This window comes from Antechinus flavipes, chromosome 5 (assembly GCF_016432865.1).
Source record: "Antechinus flavipes isolate AdamAnt ecotype Samford, QLD, Australia chromosome 5, AdamAnt_v2, whole genome shotgun sequence".
Lineage (NCBI taxonomy): Eukaryota > Metazoa > Chordata > Mammalia > Dasyuromorphia > Dasyuridae > Antechinus > Antechinus flavipes.
In genome coordinates this window covers 224,914,106-224,935,756 of record NC_067402.1, presented here as the reverse complement: position 1 = coordinate 224,935,756, position 21,651 = coordinate 224,914,106, and the positions used below count along the sequence as shown (strand labels likewise).

The 21,651-nt window shown below is 38.2% G+C and overlaps 1 protein-coding gene across 1 annotated transcript; it reads right to left on the bottom strand.

The window, feature by feature from the left end:
* Positions 1 to 509: 509 nt before the first annotated feature.
* Positions 510 to 5,636, bottom strand: LOC127564826 (keratin, type II cytoskeletal 6A-like). Its single transcript, XM_052001599.1, has 9 exons — positions 5,024 to 5,636; positions 3,746 to 3,960; positions 3,300 to 3,360; positions 3,074 to 3,169; positions 2,695 to 2,859; positions 2,286 to 2,411; positions 1,707 to 1,927; positions 1,466 to 1,500; positions 510 to 1,366 (listed from the first exon to the last, which is right to left on the bottom strand). Exons 1-9 carry the CDS (start codon positions 5,540 to 5,542, stop codon positions 1,119 to 1,121), a joined length of 1,686 nt encoding a protein of 561 aa, XP_051857559.1. The 5' UTR covers positions 5,543 to 5,636; the 3' UTR covers positions 510 to 1,118.
* Positions 5,637 to 21,651: the final 16,015 nt, after the last annotated feature.

The window sequence follows — 21,651 nt, the reverse complement described above, 5'->3', positions numbered from 1 at the left end:
ATTTTTAAATTCATGGACCCCTGAAATCTGTCAATGAATCTAGATTTCCTGGATTAGAATCTTATTTGAGTGAAAGGGAGATTAGTGTGTAGAGGGCTGAAACTCTTGAGTCCATACACTGAGGTCAGGACAGCCAAGCACTTGAGGCTAACTACTGATTGGACAATACTCTATGGGCATATTTTTGAAAAATGGCCCTTCCCACTATCCTGTGCTGGCTCAATGATTGGTGTATATAGAGAATCGTAGGAGGCACTAGGGAGTGGAATAAGACTAGCTAGGATCACTTTTGCAGTGGATGAGAAAGAAAGAAGTTGCGGAGACTCTGCTTCCATCCCCTTCACTTCTACCCCTAAAGACCAAGAATAAAGAGTAAGGACTTTTGCTTATCCTGACTCCAGCTGATTCTAAAGTATCCTGGGTGCTAGTGTGGTCATCACATTAGAGGACTAAAAAAAAAATTGACAACCAACAATCTAGTATAAAGACAACTCCAAACAATACCAATATATATTATAAATCTGCTTTATTTGGACAAGTATAAGAGATGGAAGGGACCAAAGAAATGTCATAAGGATACAGTTCCTGTAGTCTTTCTACTTATATCATTTCCATTTTCAGGTACACTGCAAGAAAACATCAGCATCACTGCTTTTTTAGCACAAGGAGATTCAGTAGACATGTAGCTCCAAATGGCTAGCTGAAGGTGGTCAAGTACAAGCTTCTTTCAAATCCAAAAGTCAGTGTCTGTGCTTAGGAAGGACACTTGAGTATTTTTCCAAGGTCCCAGACTTAGGAACTTAAAGACAATAAGTAGATATTCTGATAGCTGGATAAGGGGGTCAGATAGAACTTGTGTGACCATGTTCACTGATATTCTCAACAATCTTATGATTGGAAGTTCATACTCAATGAGAAATAATCCAGCTGGTAAGTATAAGGCATTTAAACTTTTGGTCCCAATCCTGGGTGCAAGAAAAGATCAAAGGTTGGGGGGAGGGATCTAGAAACCAACCCCAACATCTGCAGCAGCCAAAAGGATAGCGCATTGATGCTAAGGGTTAGGAACAAGAAGCAGGGGCTTGAGGCATTCCGGAGCCAGTAATCTGGTAGACACGTTAGTGCTTGTAGCTCTTCCTGCTGGAAGATGTGGTCGTGGTGTACTTCACACTGGTGCTGCTGCCTCCCAGAGACCCTCTCCCACTGCCGGAGCTGAAGCCGCCTCCAACGCTGAGTCCTCCTCCCACGTTGTAGCCGCTGCCGCTACCATAGGAATAACCACTTCCTCCACCCATACCAAAACCGCCTCCAACACCACTGCCACTGCCACTGCCATATCCACTGGAGACTGTGGAGCTCACAACAGCTGTAGAAGGAATAAGAAATTACATGTTAAGACCCCACTAAACTAGAAAGCTATGGAGAAATTAAAGCAAAAGTGAAGAGAACAATCAAAGATACTCACAGATGTTGACTGGTCCCACACCTTCTCCACTCATTCTGTGTGAGGAAGAAACCAAAGATTATATTTCAGAAGACTGAATTTAAGACAAAGTGGGATGATCCCGGAAGTTTCCAACTTGACCCATAAGGTAACCAGTTCACTTTGTGTTTTCTCAAAAAGAACTTAATACTCCTGAGATTCTGCTCAATGCCTGGATGCCCAAGACAGCCCACTACCCAAACCTCAGAGAACAAGTACCCACCTGCACTCCTCTCCCTCCAGCAGCTTCCTGTAGGTGGCAATCTCAATGTCCAGGGACAGCTTGACATTCATCAGCTCCTGGTATTCACGCAGCTGGCGGGCCATGTCCTGTTTGGCTCTCTGAAGAGCAGCTTCTAGATCTTCTAATTTGGCCTTGGCATCCTTGAGGGCCATCTCGCCCTTCTGCTCAGCTTCAGCAATGGCATTCTGCAGGTTAGCACACTTCGGGGAAAAAAAAAAAGAGATCTTATTCTTTCTTCCTTTCCATAGGAATGCAGATTTATGACACAAAACAATTAGGAAAACAGTTGGAACTCGTCATTCCCAGCCCTTCTCCCTACCACCAGTCCTTGTTATCAGCAAATCCCAATTTAATGTGCTTGTGTTAGCCGTGTCAAATGTGAAAATGAATGGAAACTGGTGGGAGAGGAGCCAGACATAGTAAGGACTGGGCTTTAAATAAAGAGGCTGCCATGTGGATAGATTGGTTGTGCTACATGGACTGAGTTACATAGTAACAGTGATGAAGATACTCAGAAAGGAAGTGCAACATTGGTGCAGAAAACTGGCTATAGCCTACCTGCTTCTTGACGTTATCAATCTCAGCTCTCAGCCTCTGAATCATTCGGTTCATCTCAGAGATCTCGTGCTTGGTATTGCGGAGGTCATCCCCATGGCGGCCAGCTGTGATCTGCAGCTCCTCATACTTATGGGACAGAAAAAGGAAGAGAAAGAGAGAGACAGCATTAGTATCACACTGAAATGCCTCCCAAATTGTCTCAGTGTTTCTTCATGAGATTCCTTCTAAATGTTTACTCCAGCACACTTTAACTTATCCATTAGCCAGCTGTTAGGTGTTAAGTGTCATATCACAATGTCCTATTTCCCAAATGAAGAAGAGGATGAGACAGAAGTGTAAGCTGCCCTTGTCTCTCTGGCAGGTTAGAATGGTAATTACAGACAGCCCAGTTATTTCCTCCTCATCTCACCTTGGTCTGGTACCAGGACTCAGCCTCAGCCCTGCTCCTCTGAGCAATCTCTTCATACTGAGCCTTGACTTCAGCAATGATGCTATTCAGATCCAGAGAACGGTTGTTGTCCATGGACAGAACAACAGAGGTATCAGAGATGTGGGTCTGCATCTGGGCCAGTTCCTGCAGGACAGAGACAATCAGTTGTGCCATCTCCAGACAGCAGGAAATATTCCCAGGGAATCTGAGAATTCTCTCATAGGTCCCCCAGCCCAAATCATCATTAAATGATATTTCAGGGCCTGATAGATTTGAGATACAGGGCTTTTACATATTGAATATTAGGTACCCATTCCTTTAAAAAAATAACTTTTTTGGAGAACATAAGGATTCTTACTGCTTCATAGAAAGCTCTTAAGAAGTTGATATCTTCTAGGAGAGAGTCTGCCTTGGCTTGCAGTTCCACCTTATTCATGTAGGCAGCATCAACATCCTGGTTGGGGAAAACATACAACAAGAAATCAGCTAATGAGAGCTCCTTTCTCCTATAGCCAAACCCAGAACATTGCTTGGACCTATGCTTTCTCTTTCTGTAGCTTGTTCTCTAGAATCAATCAACTCACCTTCTTCAGTGTCACAAATTCATTCTCTGCTGCTGTGCGCTTGTTGATTTCATCTTCGAACCTGGATAGAAGCAAAAAAGAAGATGATTGAGCCAACAGCCAATAGGATTGGAGAAACCAGCCTGAAATCCAAGGTCTCCTCAAAAATGGACTGTTCTCATGTGGATTATGAATCTCCTTTCACTGATATAGAGAAGTGGACTAATACAGGGCACACTAGGAAATTTGAGAGATGAAGTTATGATATTTGAACTTCTTTGCTTTTCTATCACCCTCATTTTGTCCTCTTAGGGATATTATGGAATAATGTAAGGTATTTCCTTCCTTTATGAATATTTTGTAATGTTCCCCAATTTCTTCTGGTCTTTGTCCTTTAGGGAACTGAGTCCCACACTTTCTCTCTTGGCTAATCTAGATTTTTTCTTTTCCAGTCCCCTCTCACTTACTTGTTCTTGAAGTCTTCCACTTGATCTTGCATATTTCTCAACTCAGAATCCAGAGAACCTTTCTCACGTGTGATTCTGTCCAATTGCCCCCTGAGTTGGTTAATATAGGCTTCAAACATTGGCTCCAAATTTTGTTTCACAGTCTTGGTGCCCTGTTCCTGGAGCAGTGTCCATTTGGTATCCAAAACCTTGTTTTGTTGTTCAAGAAATCGTACCTGGAGAACAGAAAAGAAAGCCAATTCCATAAAGCATTCTTTAGGTTGATAGAAAGTCATTGAAAGAAGGCAATAATATCATTAGTGATTTCATGGTCTCCAAATCCTAATAGAGCAGCAAATCCTTATGATGTTTGAACAATGGCAATTCTCTACTCAAATTATATTGTAACCTCTCATTTTTATATGGAGGCCCAGTCACCCTCTCTAATAACAGATTTAAATAAAATCTACCTTCTGCCTCTCTTATCATGTCACTATTTTTTTAAAACTCTTATTGGATTTAAGAAGACAATTTATACACTCTAGAAAACAAAGTAGATCCTAGAATTTTAATATTGGAAGTGACCTTAGAGGACACCTAGTCATATCTACCCCCAATACAGGAATCCCTTATACAGAACACTTTCAAGCCTCTGTTTGACAGTAATAACTATTCTAATGGATTTCTATATTTTTAAGTCCAAGAATTCATTGCTCTTTCCATTATGATGATTCTTGAGTGAACCAATAAATCTTTTGTTTGCTTTTGTCTTCCCATAGCCTTGAATCTTAACCAGTGCAAACCTCTCTATTTACAGCTGGGGATCAATATTGACATTCTGAAAGGATGACTTGCCTAACATCACATGGGTTGTAATTAGTAGACCTGGGATGCAAATTCTGGTATCCTGATCCCCAGTTGGATAGAATTTTCTTTGTACCATGCTGCCTTAGTATGTCATGGGAGCTTAATTAATATTGGCTGACAACAAAAATGCTCACACTCCCTTACACATTTCAGCAATGAAAGAATAACCCATATTTTAACTTGTTCTCCTCACATGCCATAAAGTTATTGACACTAAGAATTCTCTTCTTCTCTGGAGAAGAGGAAAAGTTCCTAATAAATTAAACAACTTAGGTATATTGTTATCCCTTTCAGTAATCATCAGCTAATCATGAATTGGGCAAAATTTCTCAATGCAGAGAGAATTTGAATCTCTCTTTTCTTTCATCCCCAAGTCCATCAAGTTAAGTATAGATATACACCTCATGATAGCTATATATCTTAATGATTTACCTTGTCAATGAAGGAAGCAAATTTGTTGTTGAGGGTCTTGATCTGCTCCCGCTCTTCAGTCTTCACCCTCTGGATGGTGGGGTCAATTTGTAGGTTGAGGGGAGTCAGAAGACTCTGGTTGATAGTGACTTCTTGGATTCCACCAGGGGGGCAGACAGGAAACCCAGCTCCTCCATAGCCACCACCAAAGCCAGCTCCACCACCATATCCGAAGCCACCACTGACTCCACTGCCGAAACCAAATCCACCTCCCATTCTTCCACCACATCCACTCTGGAAGCCACTGCTGCTCCCTGCGATGGAGATCCTCTTGGACCCCCCTAGGTTGTAAAGGCTTCGGCTGCCGAAACCAGCTCCCCCAGAGATTCCACAAGACCTTCCAAAGCCACCACTGCCCCCAGAACGGCACACGGACACAGAGCTGAAGCCTGACCGGTTGATGCCGGGAGTGATGGCAGAGTTAGCACTGAAGCCACTCCGGCCACTTCTTTGAAACCTGACTGTAGACTGGCAAGACATGATAGCTTGGTTTGCTCAAAAATGAGGAAGTTGAAGAGAAGAAGTAAAAGTCAAAGAAGACCAGAGGGTTAGAGAAGGACTGTGTGAAACTGAGATGCTAGCAAGGGCTTTATATACTGAGAAAAATAGGGTTGGGTCCAGTGTATGAAGATGAGCTTGCAGGTGGGGAAGGGCTGGGCTTTACAAATAGTGAGATCACTCCCACCTTGCTGGAAAAGGTATGAAAGACCAAGATTGCTTTCTTGGCTTCCGTTAGTCATAGAGAAATTCTCCTGCCTTCCAGCCTTAATTTGATCTCTAGACAATAAAGGCAGTATGCAAATTCACTGAAGTCATCTACTAGTCATGTTTCCAAACAAAAGAGACAAGGAGCTTGAGCTGTGGTAATTGTTCTCTCCTCTGCTTACTCAGATGTGTCCCCCCAAGTCTCTCCCTCTACTGGCACCACCCTCCACCCAGATAGGGTGGAATTTTGCCATAGGGCAGTTAACCTACTCAATGGTTAATGTGTGTGTGTGTGTGTGTGTGTGTGTGTGTGTGTATGTGTGTGTGTGTGTGTGTGTGTGTGTGTTTCTAGGGAGACAAAGAAAGCCACAATCTCATCTGTTCCTATAACTTCTTCCTAACATACTGGCAGTTTTATTTTGGTAGAGAGGGGGAGAGGGAGAGAAGAAACAGTTTGATGATGGCTGGCAGCAATGGAGCCTGGTGGTGCCCTCCATCCACTGTCAGAGGTCTTTAAGGAACTTTCCTGAGAGAAAAGGCAGACATAAGTTTGAACCAGAATTCTGCCTACTGAGCTGGCATTTGAAGGAGGAGGTTCAATTCAATTCAACCACCATTTATTAAGCATATCATGTGCAGTAATTGTGCCTTAATATTTCCCTGGGATGATATGTCATATATATTTCTAGATAAATACAAGGTAATTCAGGTAGGAAAATGTTTTGATCATTAATGAATTTTCTCAAGTTGAATGTGGGTCCTTTAAGGAAAAGGTAAAATATTTTTCACTCATTTTATCTGAGGGTCTCCAGTGCCTACTATAGTTCCTGACTTGTTCCTCCCACTTCCTAAGCTTAGCTTCTCTGCTAAACTCTCATAGAACATTTTCCTCTCCATTTTCTGCTTCCTTGGATTACTACTAACATAATAAACAGAACACAAAATGAAGTAATAAAGCAACATTATAATTAAAGAAACCACTAGTGGATAACATATCTTCAGAATAGCATATGAAGGTATCTAATGAAAAGTATGTAAAGGGCAAAAGGTTGTTCAGCCATTAATCATAGGTATTTGTCCTTACAAGTAAAATGATATATTAACCAGATATTTCAGTTCTTGCTTGCAAACTCAGATTCTAGCAGAGCTGCTCAGGGAGTGTGTTGGGTAGGAGGGAGGGGGAGTACTGTAATTTGAGATTTGACAATTCATTTGCTGAGGAAAGGAATTACACTTTATTATCTCTTTCCCAATAATATTAGCCTTCAGTGCAAGTTTTTGAGAAATGTTCAGGAGATGCCTATAGTCCAGAGGCAAATGACAGAAGGGAAAGAAAAAGGAAAGTAAGAGATAAGGAAATTTAAGAGATCTTGTTTCTCTCAGCATGGTGAATTTTTCTGCTGCCACCCTCAGCTTTGGACCAAGCAGTTGGATCTTTCCAGCTCTTTTGAGTGGTCACCATCCTCTCCCCCCCACCATGGGTGGAACAATCTCTGCCACCAAAGAAGATGCCAACTCAGCGTCTGTCGGAAGCAGCATTCCTCCCTCCACCCTAGTTGCCCAACGGGATTCCAAGCATGCACTTCCACCCAGTTCTGGGAAAGAAATGTTCCTTCTCAGGGCAGAGTGTCCCTGACTAAGATCGGTGGAAAGGGAATCCAGAGACAATCTCGCCCAACACCCTCCTTTTGCAGAAGAAGAAATAAAAATGTAAAGAATTTTAATGAGTTGGCTAAGGTCACAGAGATAGTAAGTAGCAGAGATAGAATTTGAATTCAGATCCTTTACCCTAAGTTCACTACCTGTGTGAATCAATCGAGCACTTACCACTCCACCACATAAACTCTATCCCTGTTGTTTGGGGATCGATACTTTAGACCTGACTTCAGCATCAGAGAGAAAGTAGAAAGACCTCATAAGAAGGATGATACACTGTCAGATAGCCATGGGATACTGGCCAACACTGTGGAAGAAACTTAGGAAGAGATTTTTCTCTGGGTGACGGTGGAATGGGGGTGAGCAAAGGGGAAGAGGAGCAACCAATACAATTTTTTCCCCAGGATACTGGCATTTGAATGGCCCTAACTTGCTTATCAAAGATCCTATGTCCCTGGTGATTGCATTTTCACATCAACACTCTGCTTCTCCTTTTCTTTCATTTAAAAATATCATATTGATAATATATAACTTTTTATAGTTATTTTTAGCATCATTGTCACTTTCCATTGACTATCCTTTCCTCCCTAAAATCCTCTTATAATAAATAAATACAGTCAATCAAAACTGCTAAAAAATGTTTGTTTCACTGCTCATTTCTAATTCACTACCCATCTGCTGAGAGGGGAAGACATATGTTAGGATTCTGTTAATGTTAGGATTCTTACAAGGTGCCAAGTCAGTGGAATTGATGAGATAATGATTCTCTAATTTACATGTACTTAGTACTTATTATAATTCCACAAAATTCACATCTTTAAGAGATCATATATAAGGAAGAGCTGTCAGGGCCAAAGAGGACAAGCCCACTAAAGGAGAAGCCTACTAGAGGATAAGCCCACTAAGAGCTCTGGGAGCCTCAGCCAGGATTCAGTCAAGGAGATTCACAAGCCAGAGAAGGCAGCTTAAGCTCTGGGAACCAAGCCTACAGAAGGCCTGCAGAAAACTAGCTGAGCCCCAAGTGAAGGAAATAAGACTTTGAAGAAGACAATAAAGGATTTGGACTTTAACTCCTGGCTGCATTGGGGGTGATTTACTGAACTGAAACGAAGGTACCTCCAGAAGCCCCCCGCCAAGAAACGTGCTCCCAAAGGACATTATATTTTAGAGAAGAACATTACAATTTAAAATCACAAGATGCCACTGCGTTAGATATGACTCAGAAAATTTTCAGTGTCATTTTCCTATAAATCATTGTGCTCATCATGTATTCTGTTCTACAGGTTCTGCTTATTTAATTTTGCATCAGTTCAGAAAATCTTTCCAGATCCTCCTTATTTCTATTGCCTTCATTTCCTCAGTTGATTACCCTCAAATTATTCTATATATAGTTTATTGCACATAGTTCTTTTCAAATTAACTCCCCATTACACTATAAGCTTCTTGAGAGCAAAGACTGGTTTTTATCTTTCTTTGTATCCTCAACACTTAGCATATGCCTGACTTAATAAATCCCCAGCAATTAATATGTTTATTAACCATCTGATGTTCTCAATTTTCTCTGAATCCTTTGTAATTGTCATTTCTTAAAGTATTATAACATTCTATTATATATAAATAGTATGATTTATCTACTTATCCACTTACCAATGGACACTTATTTTATTTTGCGTTCTTAGACATTCTGAAAAGTGCTTTTATGAATATTTGTATGCATAGAGAGGTCCCCAAAAATTTTAGTGCAGTTTTAAGCCTTAATAGCTTTAGAAGCATAAATGTTATATACCTACAAACAGGCTTGATAGTTTAATTCTTAAGGGAGCAGAGAGGAGAGAATTTGAAACTCAATTTTTTAAAAAATAAGTGTCAAAAATTGTTTTTATATGTAATTGGAAAAAGTAAAACATTAAAAAATGAAAAAGAATGTTTATTTTAATTTCTTGTACCGTTACTTAAGTTTTGTGTCTTTTGAATAATACGTTTTCATGCTACTTTAACAACAACAGTTGTTCAACAACAGTTTCTGACTAATTACATTCCCAGCCTGGTGAATTGGTAGCAGAGAGCCTCTTGCTTAGTCCAACCACTCTATAAAGAAATTTGGTGCTATACCAAAGACATCATTACTAGGCATGTACTTTCAAAGGTCAAAATTGAAGGGAAATTACTTGTATGTACAAAAATATTTAGAGCAGGACTTTTAGTTATAATTCAGAACTAAATACAACATTTAGATCAATTCAAAATTTTCCCAAGAAGAGAAAATGTCCATGTCTGTGTATAGCCTCTGTAATATTTCTTGTCCTGATTTTTCCAAGGCTTAATTTACATAACCAGGTCCATGTTAAATGAAGAGGTTTTTAAAAATTCATATATAGCTAATATACATAATTGGCTATGTACATATATATGTATATATATGTATATATATATATATATATATATATATAGCTAATAAATTTAATCTAACAAACACTAATGTGCCTATTACATGTAAAATTATTAGGCTAAGTGCCGGAAGATAGAAAGATAAATAGAATGCTGTCCCTATTCTCCCAGAGCTAGCCCTAGGAGTACAAAATGAGGCAAAAAACAGTCCCTACCCTCAAATAGTTCATAATCTAATGCAAGAGCCAACATGCAAACAAATAGCTTATAGCTATATAGTAAGCTATATGTAGGATAAATAGAAAAAAAACATTAAAATAGGGAAGGAGCTAAAATTAAGAAAAGACTTCCTGTAGAAGATCCGATTTTAGATGGGAATTAAAGAAAGTCGGAGTGAAGGTGGAAAAAAGGAGAAAATGCAAATTTATTCCCGTCTAGAAATGCTCATTTATTCCCAGTCATCCCTGGCAGAGTTGTGCCCTTAAGTCAATCCAAACTCCTATTGAGGAGGCAGGAGGTAATTTTCATAAGAGAGCCTATCCTCTACCTTTTACCCCTTGTCATTACTCCCAATCCAATTTGTCACATTGCTTAGATGATAGTCTATATATGATTTCATTCCCACTGCTAATGCTCACTGGTAACAAACTTTTGTAACAGAATCCTGACAATAAAAGTCAAATGTTAGCAAACTTACCTGCATAAAATAAGGATTCATTAAGATTTTTTTTTTAATGAATGGATGGATGGATGGTATAGTACACCTAAAATCTTTTTTACCTGAAGATTAAATCCAGGGAATCTAATTAATGATATTTTAGGTGGAAGGGGAAGGACAGGAAGCATAAACTTCTTTCCTGTCCTGATCCCATCAGGGAAATAATCATCTTTCCTGAAACTCCACCCTTGAAAATCTCACTAAGTGGCTTAAAATCATGGGAATGTGCCCATCTTGCTGGAGATGAGTTTGTTATTCCACCCCAACAGCTACAGTATTCTTGGTGTGCTACCTATACTGCCACCGCCCTTTCATCATTGCTATTTCCACCATTCTGCATTTTTAATATACTGTTAATTATCAGCTGCACTACCAATTCCTCCCTCCCCCCAACCCTTGAGTTACTTAGAATTGGGAAGGGATGAGTTAGAGAAAGAGTTTGGCACATAGTAGGTGCTTAATAAATGTTTAGTGATTGATTCATTCTCCAGGTTTCCCAACTGGACCACAAGACTAGGGCCACAACACTGCTAGATTAGTCCCACTTCACAAGAACATAGCAGTCTATGCCAATGTAAACATTGACCCTGAACTTTCTAATCACCAGACCCCTAATTTATCCCCAGTGAGTTTTGGCTGAATTGTGTCCCTGAATCAGTCCAGACTCCTACAGAGGAGGCAGGAGGTAGTTTTCAAAAGAGAGCCAATTCTCTACCTTTTACCCCTTGTCATTACTCCCAATCCAATTTGTCACATTACTTAGATGATGGTCTGTATATGACTTCATTCCCACTGCTAACGCTCACTGTAACAAACTTTTGTAATAAAACACTGGCCCTAAAAGTCAAATGTTGGCAAACTTGCCTGCATAAAATAAGGATTTATTAAGATTTTTTGAATGAATGGATGGATGGATGGTATGATACAGCTAAAATCTTTTTTACCTGAAGATTAAATCCAGGGAATCTAATTAGTGATATTTTAGGTGGAGGGGGAAAGGCAGGAAGCATAAATTTCTTCCCTGCCCTGATCCCTACTGCTTAGTGACATCAAGGAAATAATCATCTTTCCTGAAACCCCACCCCTGAAAATCTCACTAATGGCTTAAAATCACGGGAATGTGCCAATTTTGCTAGAGATGAGTTTGTTATTCCACACCAACAGCTACTGTATTCTGAGTATGCTACCTATACTGCTACCCCCCTTTCATTATTATTTTCACCATTCTGCATTTTTAATATGCTGTTAATTATCAGTTCTAATTCACAAGAACATAGCAGTCTATTCCAATGTAAACATTTACCCTGAACTTTCTAATCACCTGCCTACATCAACAGATCCCTCTGTTACCCTGACTAGATGAGAGAGCAGACAATTGGGGTTGGGGAATAAGGTTTATTTGGGGACTGAAGTTTATTTTTTAGGCAGTTGGAAATTCGATATCATAGGGGTGGGAGTAGAAAGAGTGGGCATATATATGCTAACTACTGAGGAATGAATCTAGTCAGAGTTGTCTGCTCTCTCATTCCAAATTCCCTTAAATCTATGGCACCCCAAATTGTCACACTCCAGATCTGCCTGCCCCCTCCACTATGCTTCCTCAGAATAATTGCCTCCATTTAACTTTTTCCCTTCTCATTCCTTCCATATTTTGACATTCACTGAAACCTGATTCCTTCTCCCGATACTGCTGTCCTTGCTACTTTTTTCAGCACTTTCACTCATACCCCTGACTCACTAGTTGGGATGGTGTTGTCAGAGTACTTTGACATTTCCAGACTCTCCCTTTACCCTCTTCATTCACCAACTTCTCTTCCTTTAAAAATCTTTCAATCTAAATTTATCATCCTATTAAGATTCTGGTAGTTATTACTTACCACACTTCCTCCCACCCCTTTTCCCTCAGATGTGGTTCTTTCTTTTTCAATGATTTCAGTGTTTGGCTCATGATTTTGCTCCCCCACCTCAATCTATTCCTTTATTCTAGGGGACTTCAGCAAACAATCTGATTGTTCCTTCACATAATCAACCTTTCCTTTTCCTTCTTATTCATACTTCTCCACTCCCTCTCATACAATATTCTACTTCATTAACTTTAATTCCACTTCATTAACATTAATATTCTAGTTCATTAACTCAGAAATTCCTTTATCTGATCATGATCCTGTGTCTTTCCATTTTTACTTCATTCATCCTAAACCTAATCTTCATTACCTTCAAATTCTCCAATCCAGCATTTCTCAGGGCTCAACCAGGGCATCATTCCTGTTTTGACTATGCTTTTCTCCCTTTCCAATTTTGATCTTGCCGAACCATTTCAAATTTACTGTATTTTACTCTTACTTTTGCAGTTCAACTTTTTATTTGAATAAGATCAAAATATATGCAACATATGCAATTAAATGAATACATTGAACAATTGCTAAATGTGACTTGAAGTTTAATCTTTAATTTTAGCAAATTTAAATCCATGCTTACACATATTTTTTCAATCATTATACATTGATTATAAATCAAATTTATAAATGATTTATTATATAAATTGTTATATTTAAACATCTATTGGTTGATGAAGTTTGCTAAAATGTTACCACTGAATATACAAGTCACACTGAAAGTATAAAGCCAATACAAGAGAGATAACCATAATTCTGAGGTTTGTAATGTGCCAAACATTCAGGGGAGAAGAAAATGTTTCCTCTCAGACCACACAACTAAACAAAATTCACACAACCAATATCTGAGAATGTTAGTGTTTTAAAGTATTTAATACACACATTTGCCAAAACTTTAATAAGTTCAATTTTCTACTTGGAAACCCTGGCTCCCTTGTCCTTGTCTTGCCTTACTCATCTCAACCTTAGATCACTTCTACCATCTACCTCCTTCACTATTACTTTGATGCTTCTGAATTAAAGCAAGGAAATCACAGAACTTAATGGCTGCACTCTCAATTCATTCTAGTTCATCTCTGTTAGGTCCTCTTTTATCTTCTCACATCCTATTGCAATGCATTATAATCCAGCTTTATTTGTTCTATCTGCTATTCTTTATATGGCTCTTCATCTCCCACCTCTCTGCTTTTGCACTGGTTGTTTCTTATACTTACAATGCTTTCCATCTCCACCTCTGATTCTTAGGCCGCAATCAATCCCTGGCTTCCTATAAGACTCAGCTCAAGTCCACATCTCCGAGAGACCTCTTCTGGTCTCCCCAACCTGATAGCACCACTGCCTCTAAGCTTATTTTCCATTTTCTTTGAATTTGTCCTATATACTCTGATGTATATATGCTGTCTCCCCAGTGATTAGCATAGTATCTGTCACATAGTAACCTTTTAATAAATACTTGTTAATTTATTGATTGTTGCAATGGCCTTATTTTGTCCTATATGTTGTTCATTGTACTACCTGAATCTGATAACTTCTTACCTTGGTTTCCTTACACCAAATGTGCTAAGTACTGTAGGAGATAAGAAAAAATAAAATATAGCTCCTGCTCTTTTAGGCAGAGGAACACAGCTGTGGTCCCAGATTAGTGATAAATTTCAGAGATTCTACCTATTCCTGGATTAGAAAAGAGAAGGCAATTAAACTGGGCATATACCAAATTCAGGTCTGGCCCATAATCATCAGACTAGCTCACAGTATGGAAACATATATATCAATGGCTAAAATGATTCCAAGAAGCTTGAAGTTGCCCAGTTAGAGGAAGCTTAAGTGCTTTCTGCTTTATTTGCACTAATATTGTTAAATATTTTTAATCACATTTTTTGTTGGTATACATACAAGCTTTTTAAAAAATTATTTTATGTTTAATTTATGGAATAAAATAAGCATTTCCATAATATAGTATAATAAAAAAGATAATTGCACTAGAAACTGCGAATCTATTATGTGAAACTTGCAATTCCTTTAAAATGTATAATAAAGTTATCATCAATTTCTTCCCCTTTTTTTCTAGCCCCATCCTACCCTAAAGATGGCTACAAATAGACACAAATAACTGTTATATACATATATGTGTACACACATAACACATGCACATATACATACATATATGTGTTTATATATATGGTTAACTTTGGATAGTTTAAGATTCAAGATCAGGAATCACTAAGACCATCATATCTGATCAGCAAAGTGATACTGTGAATAGAGAGCTGAACATGAGTCAAAAAGGCTTGCATTCAAATCCTGCTTCAGACACTTAACAGCTGTGTCACCTTAGGCAAATGAATTAACCTCCCTCAATCTGAGTTTCCTCATCTGTAAAATGGGGATAATGACAGCAACCTACTTTTCAGGATTGTTGTGAAGGTCAAATGAGATAAAGTAAGTAAAGTGCCTTGCAAATCTTAAATTGATATACAAATTATATTGCTGTTGTTTTTATTCTCCTGTATGTCAGAGCAACAACTAATTGGTTCTTTCAGTTATTATATCTCATCCTTTCATTTATTGGCCGAATCTTGCAGATGATCTTTATTAATGTAATATCCTATTATGGCAATCAGCTAAGTGATGTTCTAGTGGAAAATCCATGTATTTCTCCATTGAACAAATTGAATTGAAAAACACCAAAAAAGAATTTAAATAAGGTTTAAGTGTACTGCAAACCTAAAGTCTTATCCACCCATTCGACCCCTTGAGAAGGCAATCAACCACTGGTGCCTGTATTCCCCCAAACACCTTCCGGGGTGGGGGGGTCCGTACCCAGGTCCTGCATTTCTAGGACACAGAGTACATCAAAGAAAAGGAATTTAGTGAGAAGAAATGTACTGCAGATTCCTTGATCTCAAAATTGAACATCTGGTTCTCTGCCATTGAAGAGAGCCTAGTGGTAAACTCCATACCTAACATCTAGTAGTCTAGGAGGAGAGAAAAAGACATGTATACCCATGACTAGAATATAAGGGATCACGGGAAAGAATTGTAAAAGAGATGCCATAGGACTATAGAGCAGGAAGAAATGACCACATTCAGACTGATGAATTGGCTGCTAATGAGGTTCACCTTCCCTACATTTCTGATAGTTGAGTCACAGTCATACTCATCCCATTAACTCTGCCCTTTGTTAGCATTGGATTGAGTTTTTAGCTTAGGGTTGAGTGTAATTTGGCACCACCTGGTGCAAACCCAGTAGCCATGGTACCAAGTATCATCATCTTGAAACATACTTTTGATCCCCTTCATCCCCTGCAGGAGCTCCATCATCCACAGTAGTCAGGCAATCAACAAACATTTATTAGGTGCTCACTATGTACCAGATACTGTCGTAAGCACTGGAATACAAAAATAGTCCACAATATGGGTATCTCCTCTCAAGAGATCACATTCTAATAAGGGAAATACACACACACACACAGACACACACACAGAATGAAGGGAAGGTATTCTCAGAGGGAAGGTACTAGCATGGGGAAGGAAGAGATAAGAAGAGGTAAACAGAAAAATGTCAGGGAAATGCCTCCTGAAATTTGAGCTGAATCACAGAAATGAAGTAGAAGTGGAAGTGAGGATAGAGAATATCCTAAGAGGAGCAAGCTATGAAAAAACTCAGGAAATTGAGTGCCTTTTGAGAGGAAGACTTGTGTGGCTAAATGTTCAAAAACATAGGAGGAGTAAAATATAAAAAACTTGAAAAGTTAAAAGGGCTCAGATTGTGAAGGATTTTTGGTGTCAAAACATTTTATATTTGATCCTGGAGGTAAAAGAGAACTGGTATAATTTACTGAGTAAGAAAGTAACATATTTAGATTAAAAGTTGAGGAATAAATTCCAAACACTTGGAGTGTTTAAAAGTGTTTAAGTCTTTCTATCCAATTAGCACTGGGGTCGATGATTCCCCAAGTAAGACTATATTCCAGATGTACAAACTTGCTCCCTTACTACCAATATCTTCTTCTCCTCTACTTTTCATTCTTTAAACATCCTATCTATGATACCTTATCTGCTTATTACTATCCTTTATTTTCTACAAATTTTAACTTACAAGAAAATGCCGCAGTTCATTTCTGCTAATTCCAAGATTTGTCTATCTAAATAGTTTGGGAGGAGAGAAAAAGACTCCTATGTTCTGCTCATCTTCTGGATCTGTGTTCCATCTCATCTCCCAAATCCTTCTCTCCAATCCCATCAGAGTGGGAGTTCCCAAGCATGGAGAACATATTTCCTCTCCCCTCTTTCATCTTCCTCCTTCTATCCAACACTTAGAACAGTACTTAGCTTAAAAAGACTTCTCTGGACAATTATAGCCACCCTCTTAGTAAACTCTTAGTATACTCAAGATGGTTATTGACTGTTGCATCCTAGAATATTGTTCCCACAAGACTGTGTGTAAGGAAGGCCAGGCTTGTCTTAAACAGAGGAGAACAAAGGGCTGACAGTTAAGGCAGCTATGCAAAACAGATTAAAACAAGCAGTTCTGAGTAACTCTTAATGACATTTGAGCCACCTCCCCAGGTAGACTGTCCAAATAGAAATTATTCTTGATCCTGGTAGAACCTCAGGGAGCCACCTGCTCTCAAGTACTAGGATACTGACGCCTCCTTCCCTAAGGAGGTCTAGATTTTTTTCCCAGTGGCTTATGGATTAGACTGTGTGCTTCTTACTTTTCCAGGGAGGAAAGACATTGAGCAATTGTAGCCTGAGTCATTCATCATCATGACGATTTTCTCAGATGGCTGCTCCACTGGGTTGGGTTAGGGGATGAGGAAAAGGAGCAAACTATCATAATCATCAGAAAGCTCTGATTTAGTGTCTGTCTGCATTGACTCAGTCTCTGCCCATGAAAAGTATGCAATCTGTGGAAATTTGATTGTGCAAACCTATAATAGAATGCAAACATTATCAAACCAAGACACAAATGAAGGCTTAAAGTCAGAGGACCCAGTTTTAAGACTTAGTCTTGACACTTATTAAATATATGTCTTAAGTTAGTCATTTTACCTCCTTTCCTGGGCCTGAGTTTTGAATTAGAAAATTTCTGTGGCTCCTTCCAGATCTAAGTTCTATGAAAAGGGTATAGTAATACTTCCATCCTACTTTAAGGTTTATACAGTCATAAATTTCAAATTAAAAGAGGCCTTAGAAATCCTTCAGTCTAACACCCTAATTTTACAGATCAGTAAACAAAGGCACAGAAAGATGGAATGACTCACAAGAGATAAAATAGGGATCCAAATTTGTTTTCTATGTTTTGTAAATCACAAAGTGCTAGAAGGGTAAAAGATGATTTTTTCATTATTTTCCCTATAAATAAAAGCTAAGTACATATTGAAGGCTGGAAAGTTAAAATGGGAAAAATTCTAGATCTGAAGTCAGAAACTCTGGATTCAAGTTCCTGTTTGCTGCTTATCTCCTCTGTAATCTTGGAGAAATCACTTAATCTTGACCTCCATTTCCTTGCCAATAAGAGCATTTGGATTAAAAGGATTTCTAAGGTCCATTCAAGTTCTAAATCTATGGTCCTTAATATATAATTTGTCTATAGAGAGAATTGGGGGAGAAACATGTCCAGTTTGTGCTGTCAATTTTGAAAAATTTTCTGGAAAAAGAACTTGTTAGAAGACATTTTGTTTAGTAGACTGGGACTAAAAAGTATTCCCTAGACACAATGGCCTGATAGAGAAGACTCGAAGATAGGAAAGGAATAAGCTGGTGATGAGTATGCCTGAGATGGTTATATATTTAGCTGGGTGAGAGAAGATGACTGCTTCTTCTCCTGACAATCATTAACTTAGCTATTTACCTAGTGCTTAAAATTTTATGATGCATGTTTCACAGATAATTTTATGAGACAAGCAGTGCATCATTATCCCCATTTCACAGATGAGGGAACTATATCTACACAACTAGTCAGTCCCAACCAACTAAATAATCAACATGCTTTTATGTGTCACTTATGCACCAAGACAAAAAAGTGAAACAATCCCTACTCAAAAAAGGCTTCCATTTAGTAATATAAATAAAAACACATTTTATATGTGTGTGTGTGTGTGTGTGTATAGAAAGAGAGAGAGAGATAGACAGACAGACAGACAGATGGAGACAGAGAGAGAGAGAGAGACAGAGAGACAGAGAGAGAGACAGAGAGAGAGAGAGAGACAGAGACAGAGACAGAGAGACAGAGAGAGAGAGAAACACAGAGAGAGAGAGACAGAGAGAGAGACAGAGAGAGAGAGAGAGAGAGAGAGAGAGAGAGAGACAGAGACAGAGAGAGAGAGAGAGAGAGAGAGAGAGAGAGAGAGAGAGAGAGAGAAACAGAGAGAGAGAGAGAGAGACAGAGAGAGAGAGAGATCAGTTAATGGAACATGTGTGTGCAGGATGCTGCTGGTGCCATGTGGAAGAGGTTGAGGAGCCTGTTTCTAGGAGAGCTATGCTTGCTTGTGATGAAAAGTGCAGCTGCAGACATATGTAACTAATTCTCAACTTCTAAGCAGCTAACTTCATTGAAGTTACAGAACCCAAGCTGGAGGTATTTTCAAAAGACTTTTAGTTGGTCTCAATCTCATTCCCTTCCCTTCATATGTTTCTTGAATCACTGCTCTCTAGTGAGGTACAATACTGTAAGGAGAAAGCCCTTAGACCTTTTCCCTTTTGAGGCAAACATGGACTCAGTTCAACAGTTTTTGCTTTTTTGCTTGTTGCAGTATTGGTTTTTTTTTTTTTTTTATTTAGGTAAAGAAAGTTAACTTGAAGGCTCTGATCTTGTGAGATTAAAAAGTTATGCAGGACAGTGAGCCTCTAAGGAATCTAGGAATCCAGGAGTTGACACCCATGCCAGGTTTTGCAGTAATATTTGTACTGATGATCCAAGGAGTGTGCAGTGACCTTTAGAACTTATTCATCAATAGATGAGAAGAGAATCCATAGACAGTCATGCTTTCTATGGAAATGAATTTGACAGGATGTATGTTACATTAAAACTATGTAGTCTGACTGCATTGTTTTAAGAGACTCAGATAGTATATCAAAGAGGCTGTCCCCAAAGTGTTGCAGGAAAATGTTTGCACTTATGTAGTCAAAGTAAAAATCTTTTTGAAAAAATTAACTGATATTAAATAGTTAAATGGAACTGGATCATCAATTAATTTGTTTTGTACAGTAGGAAGAACATAATTTGTAGGAGCTAGAGATGACAGCAATAGAGAAAAGACACTTCAACTTCCTAGAGAACCCTGGAATCTTAATGGGAACATGTAATTGACCTGACTGGAGTATAGCCAAAGGTACTTAAGAGAAAATAAATAAAAAGTAATGAAGGAAAGAAAACACTGGCAGAATCAAAAATACTGTGTTTAAGTTATGTTTTGAAGGAAATTAAGAGCTTTTATGAGGCAGAGATCAGGAGGTACAGGTATAGAAAAATTTAGTAGGGGGGGTTAGTGGTAAAAAAACTTTTATAAATTATTACGAATTATTATTTGCTTATGCCTGCGCCTGTGCTCACGCTCATGCTCACGCTCACACACGCCTGGGCTTACACACTCTATGCAAAAAGAAGAAAAAACTGAATTATACATAGAGAGCAAGATGGGAAAAAATGTATTAAGAGACTAGGGAGATAAATATAGGCCAGGTTGTGAAGAGTTTTAAGAGTCAGAGAAATTTTTATTTTATGCTAAAGAAAATAGGAAATTATCGGCATTTATTGAGTAAGGAGAGTGACATGGTGAAATTTTTGCTTAAGACGAGTCACTTTAGTATTAGAAATGCTAGTTTTAGCAATAAGATAAGAAAAAGAAATTAAAGGAATTAGAATAGACAATGAGGATATAAAACTATCACTTTGCATATGATGGTATACTTAGAGAATACTAGAAAATCATTTAAAAACCTACTTGAAATAATTTGTTAATTATAATTTTAGAAAGTTACAGGACACAAAATAAACCTATACAAACCATCAGCATTTCTATATGTTATTAATAAATCCTAGCCAGCAAGAGACGGAAAGAGAAAATCCATTCAAAATAACTGTAGACAAAATAAAATATTTGAGTGTCTGCCTGCCAAGAGAAGCCTAAGAACTATATGAACACAATTACAAAATGCTTTGCAAGCAAATAAAGGTATATACAAACAATATAATAAAAATGACAATTCTACGTAAGTTGAGGTACTTGTTCAGTGCCATACCAATCAAACTGCCAAAAATTATTGTATAGAACTAGAAAAAAAATTAGCAAAATTCATCTGAAAGAACAAAGAACCAAGAACATCAAGGGAATTAATGGAAAAAAATTCAAAGTTAGATGTCCTAGCAATACCAGGCCTAAAATTTTATTATAAAACAGCAGTCAGCAAAAATATACAATACTGATTAAGAAAAAGTGCTGGATCAATGGAATAGATTAGATACACATGACACAATAATCAATGACTATAATAATCCAGTATTTGATAAATCCCAAGATCCCAGTTTGGGAAAACTGGAAAATAATATTCCATAAGTGCAGCATGGACCTACATCTCATATCCCATACCAAAATAAAATCAAAATGGATACATGATTGAGGTGTACAGGTTGATACTATTAGCAAATTAAGAGAGCAGGAGATAGTTTACCTATCAGATCTTTAAGAGAGAAGAAACTTATGGCCAAAGAAGAACTAGAGAACATAATGAAATGCAAAATAGATAGCTTTGATTACATTAAATTAAAAAGGTTTTTCACAAACAAAACCAGCACAGCCAAGATTACAAGGGAAGCACAAAGGTGGAAAAAAATTAGTCAGTGTTTCTGATAAAAGCCTTATTTCTTTTTTTTTAATTATTATTATAGCTTTTTATTTACAAGATATATGCATGGGTAATTTTTCAGCATTGACAATTGCCAAACCTTTTGTTCCAACTTTTCCCTTCCTTCCCTCCCCCTCCTCCCCCAGATGGCAGGTTGATCAATACATGTTAAATATATATAAGTTAAATACAATATATGTATACGTGTCCTAACAGTTATTTTGCTGCACAAAAAGAATTGGACTTTGAAATAGTGTACAATTAGCCTGTGAAGGAAGTCAAAAATGCAGGAGGACAAAAATAGAGGGATTGGGAATTCTATGTAGTGGTTCATACTCATTTCCCAGAGTTCTTTTGTTGGGTGTAGCTGGTTCAGT

Bases quoted from the DNA above. Each gene is read 5' to 3' on its own strand.
- LOC127564826 (XM_052001599.1), bottom strand. From the start codon at position 5,542: ATGTCTTGCCAGTCTACAGTCAGGTTTCAAAGAAGTGGCCGGAGTGGC. The intron at 2,860-3,073 runs GTAAGAATCCTT...TCTGTCCTGCAG, and splicing joins TAAGAGCTTTCTATGAAGCA to GAACTGGCCCAGATGCAGAC. The intron at 1,367-1,465 runs GTGAGTATCTTT...TTCCTTCTACAG, and splicing joins TGTGGGACCAGTCAACATCT to CTGTTGTGAGCTCCACAGTC.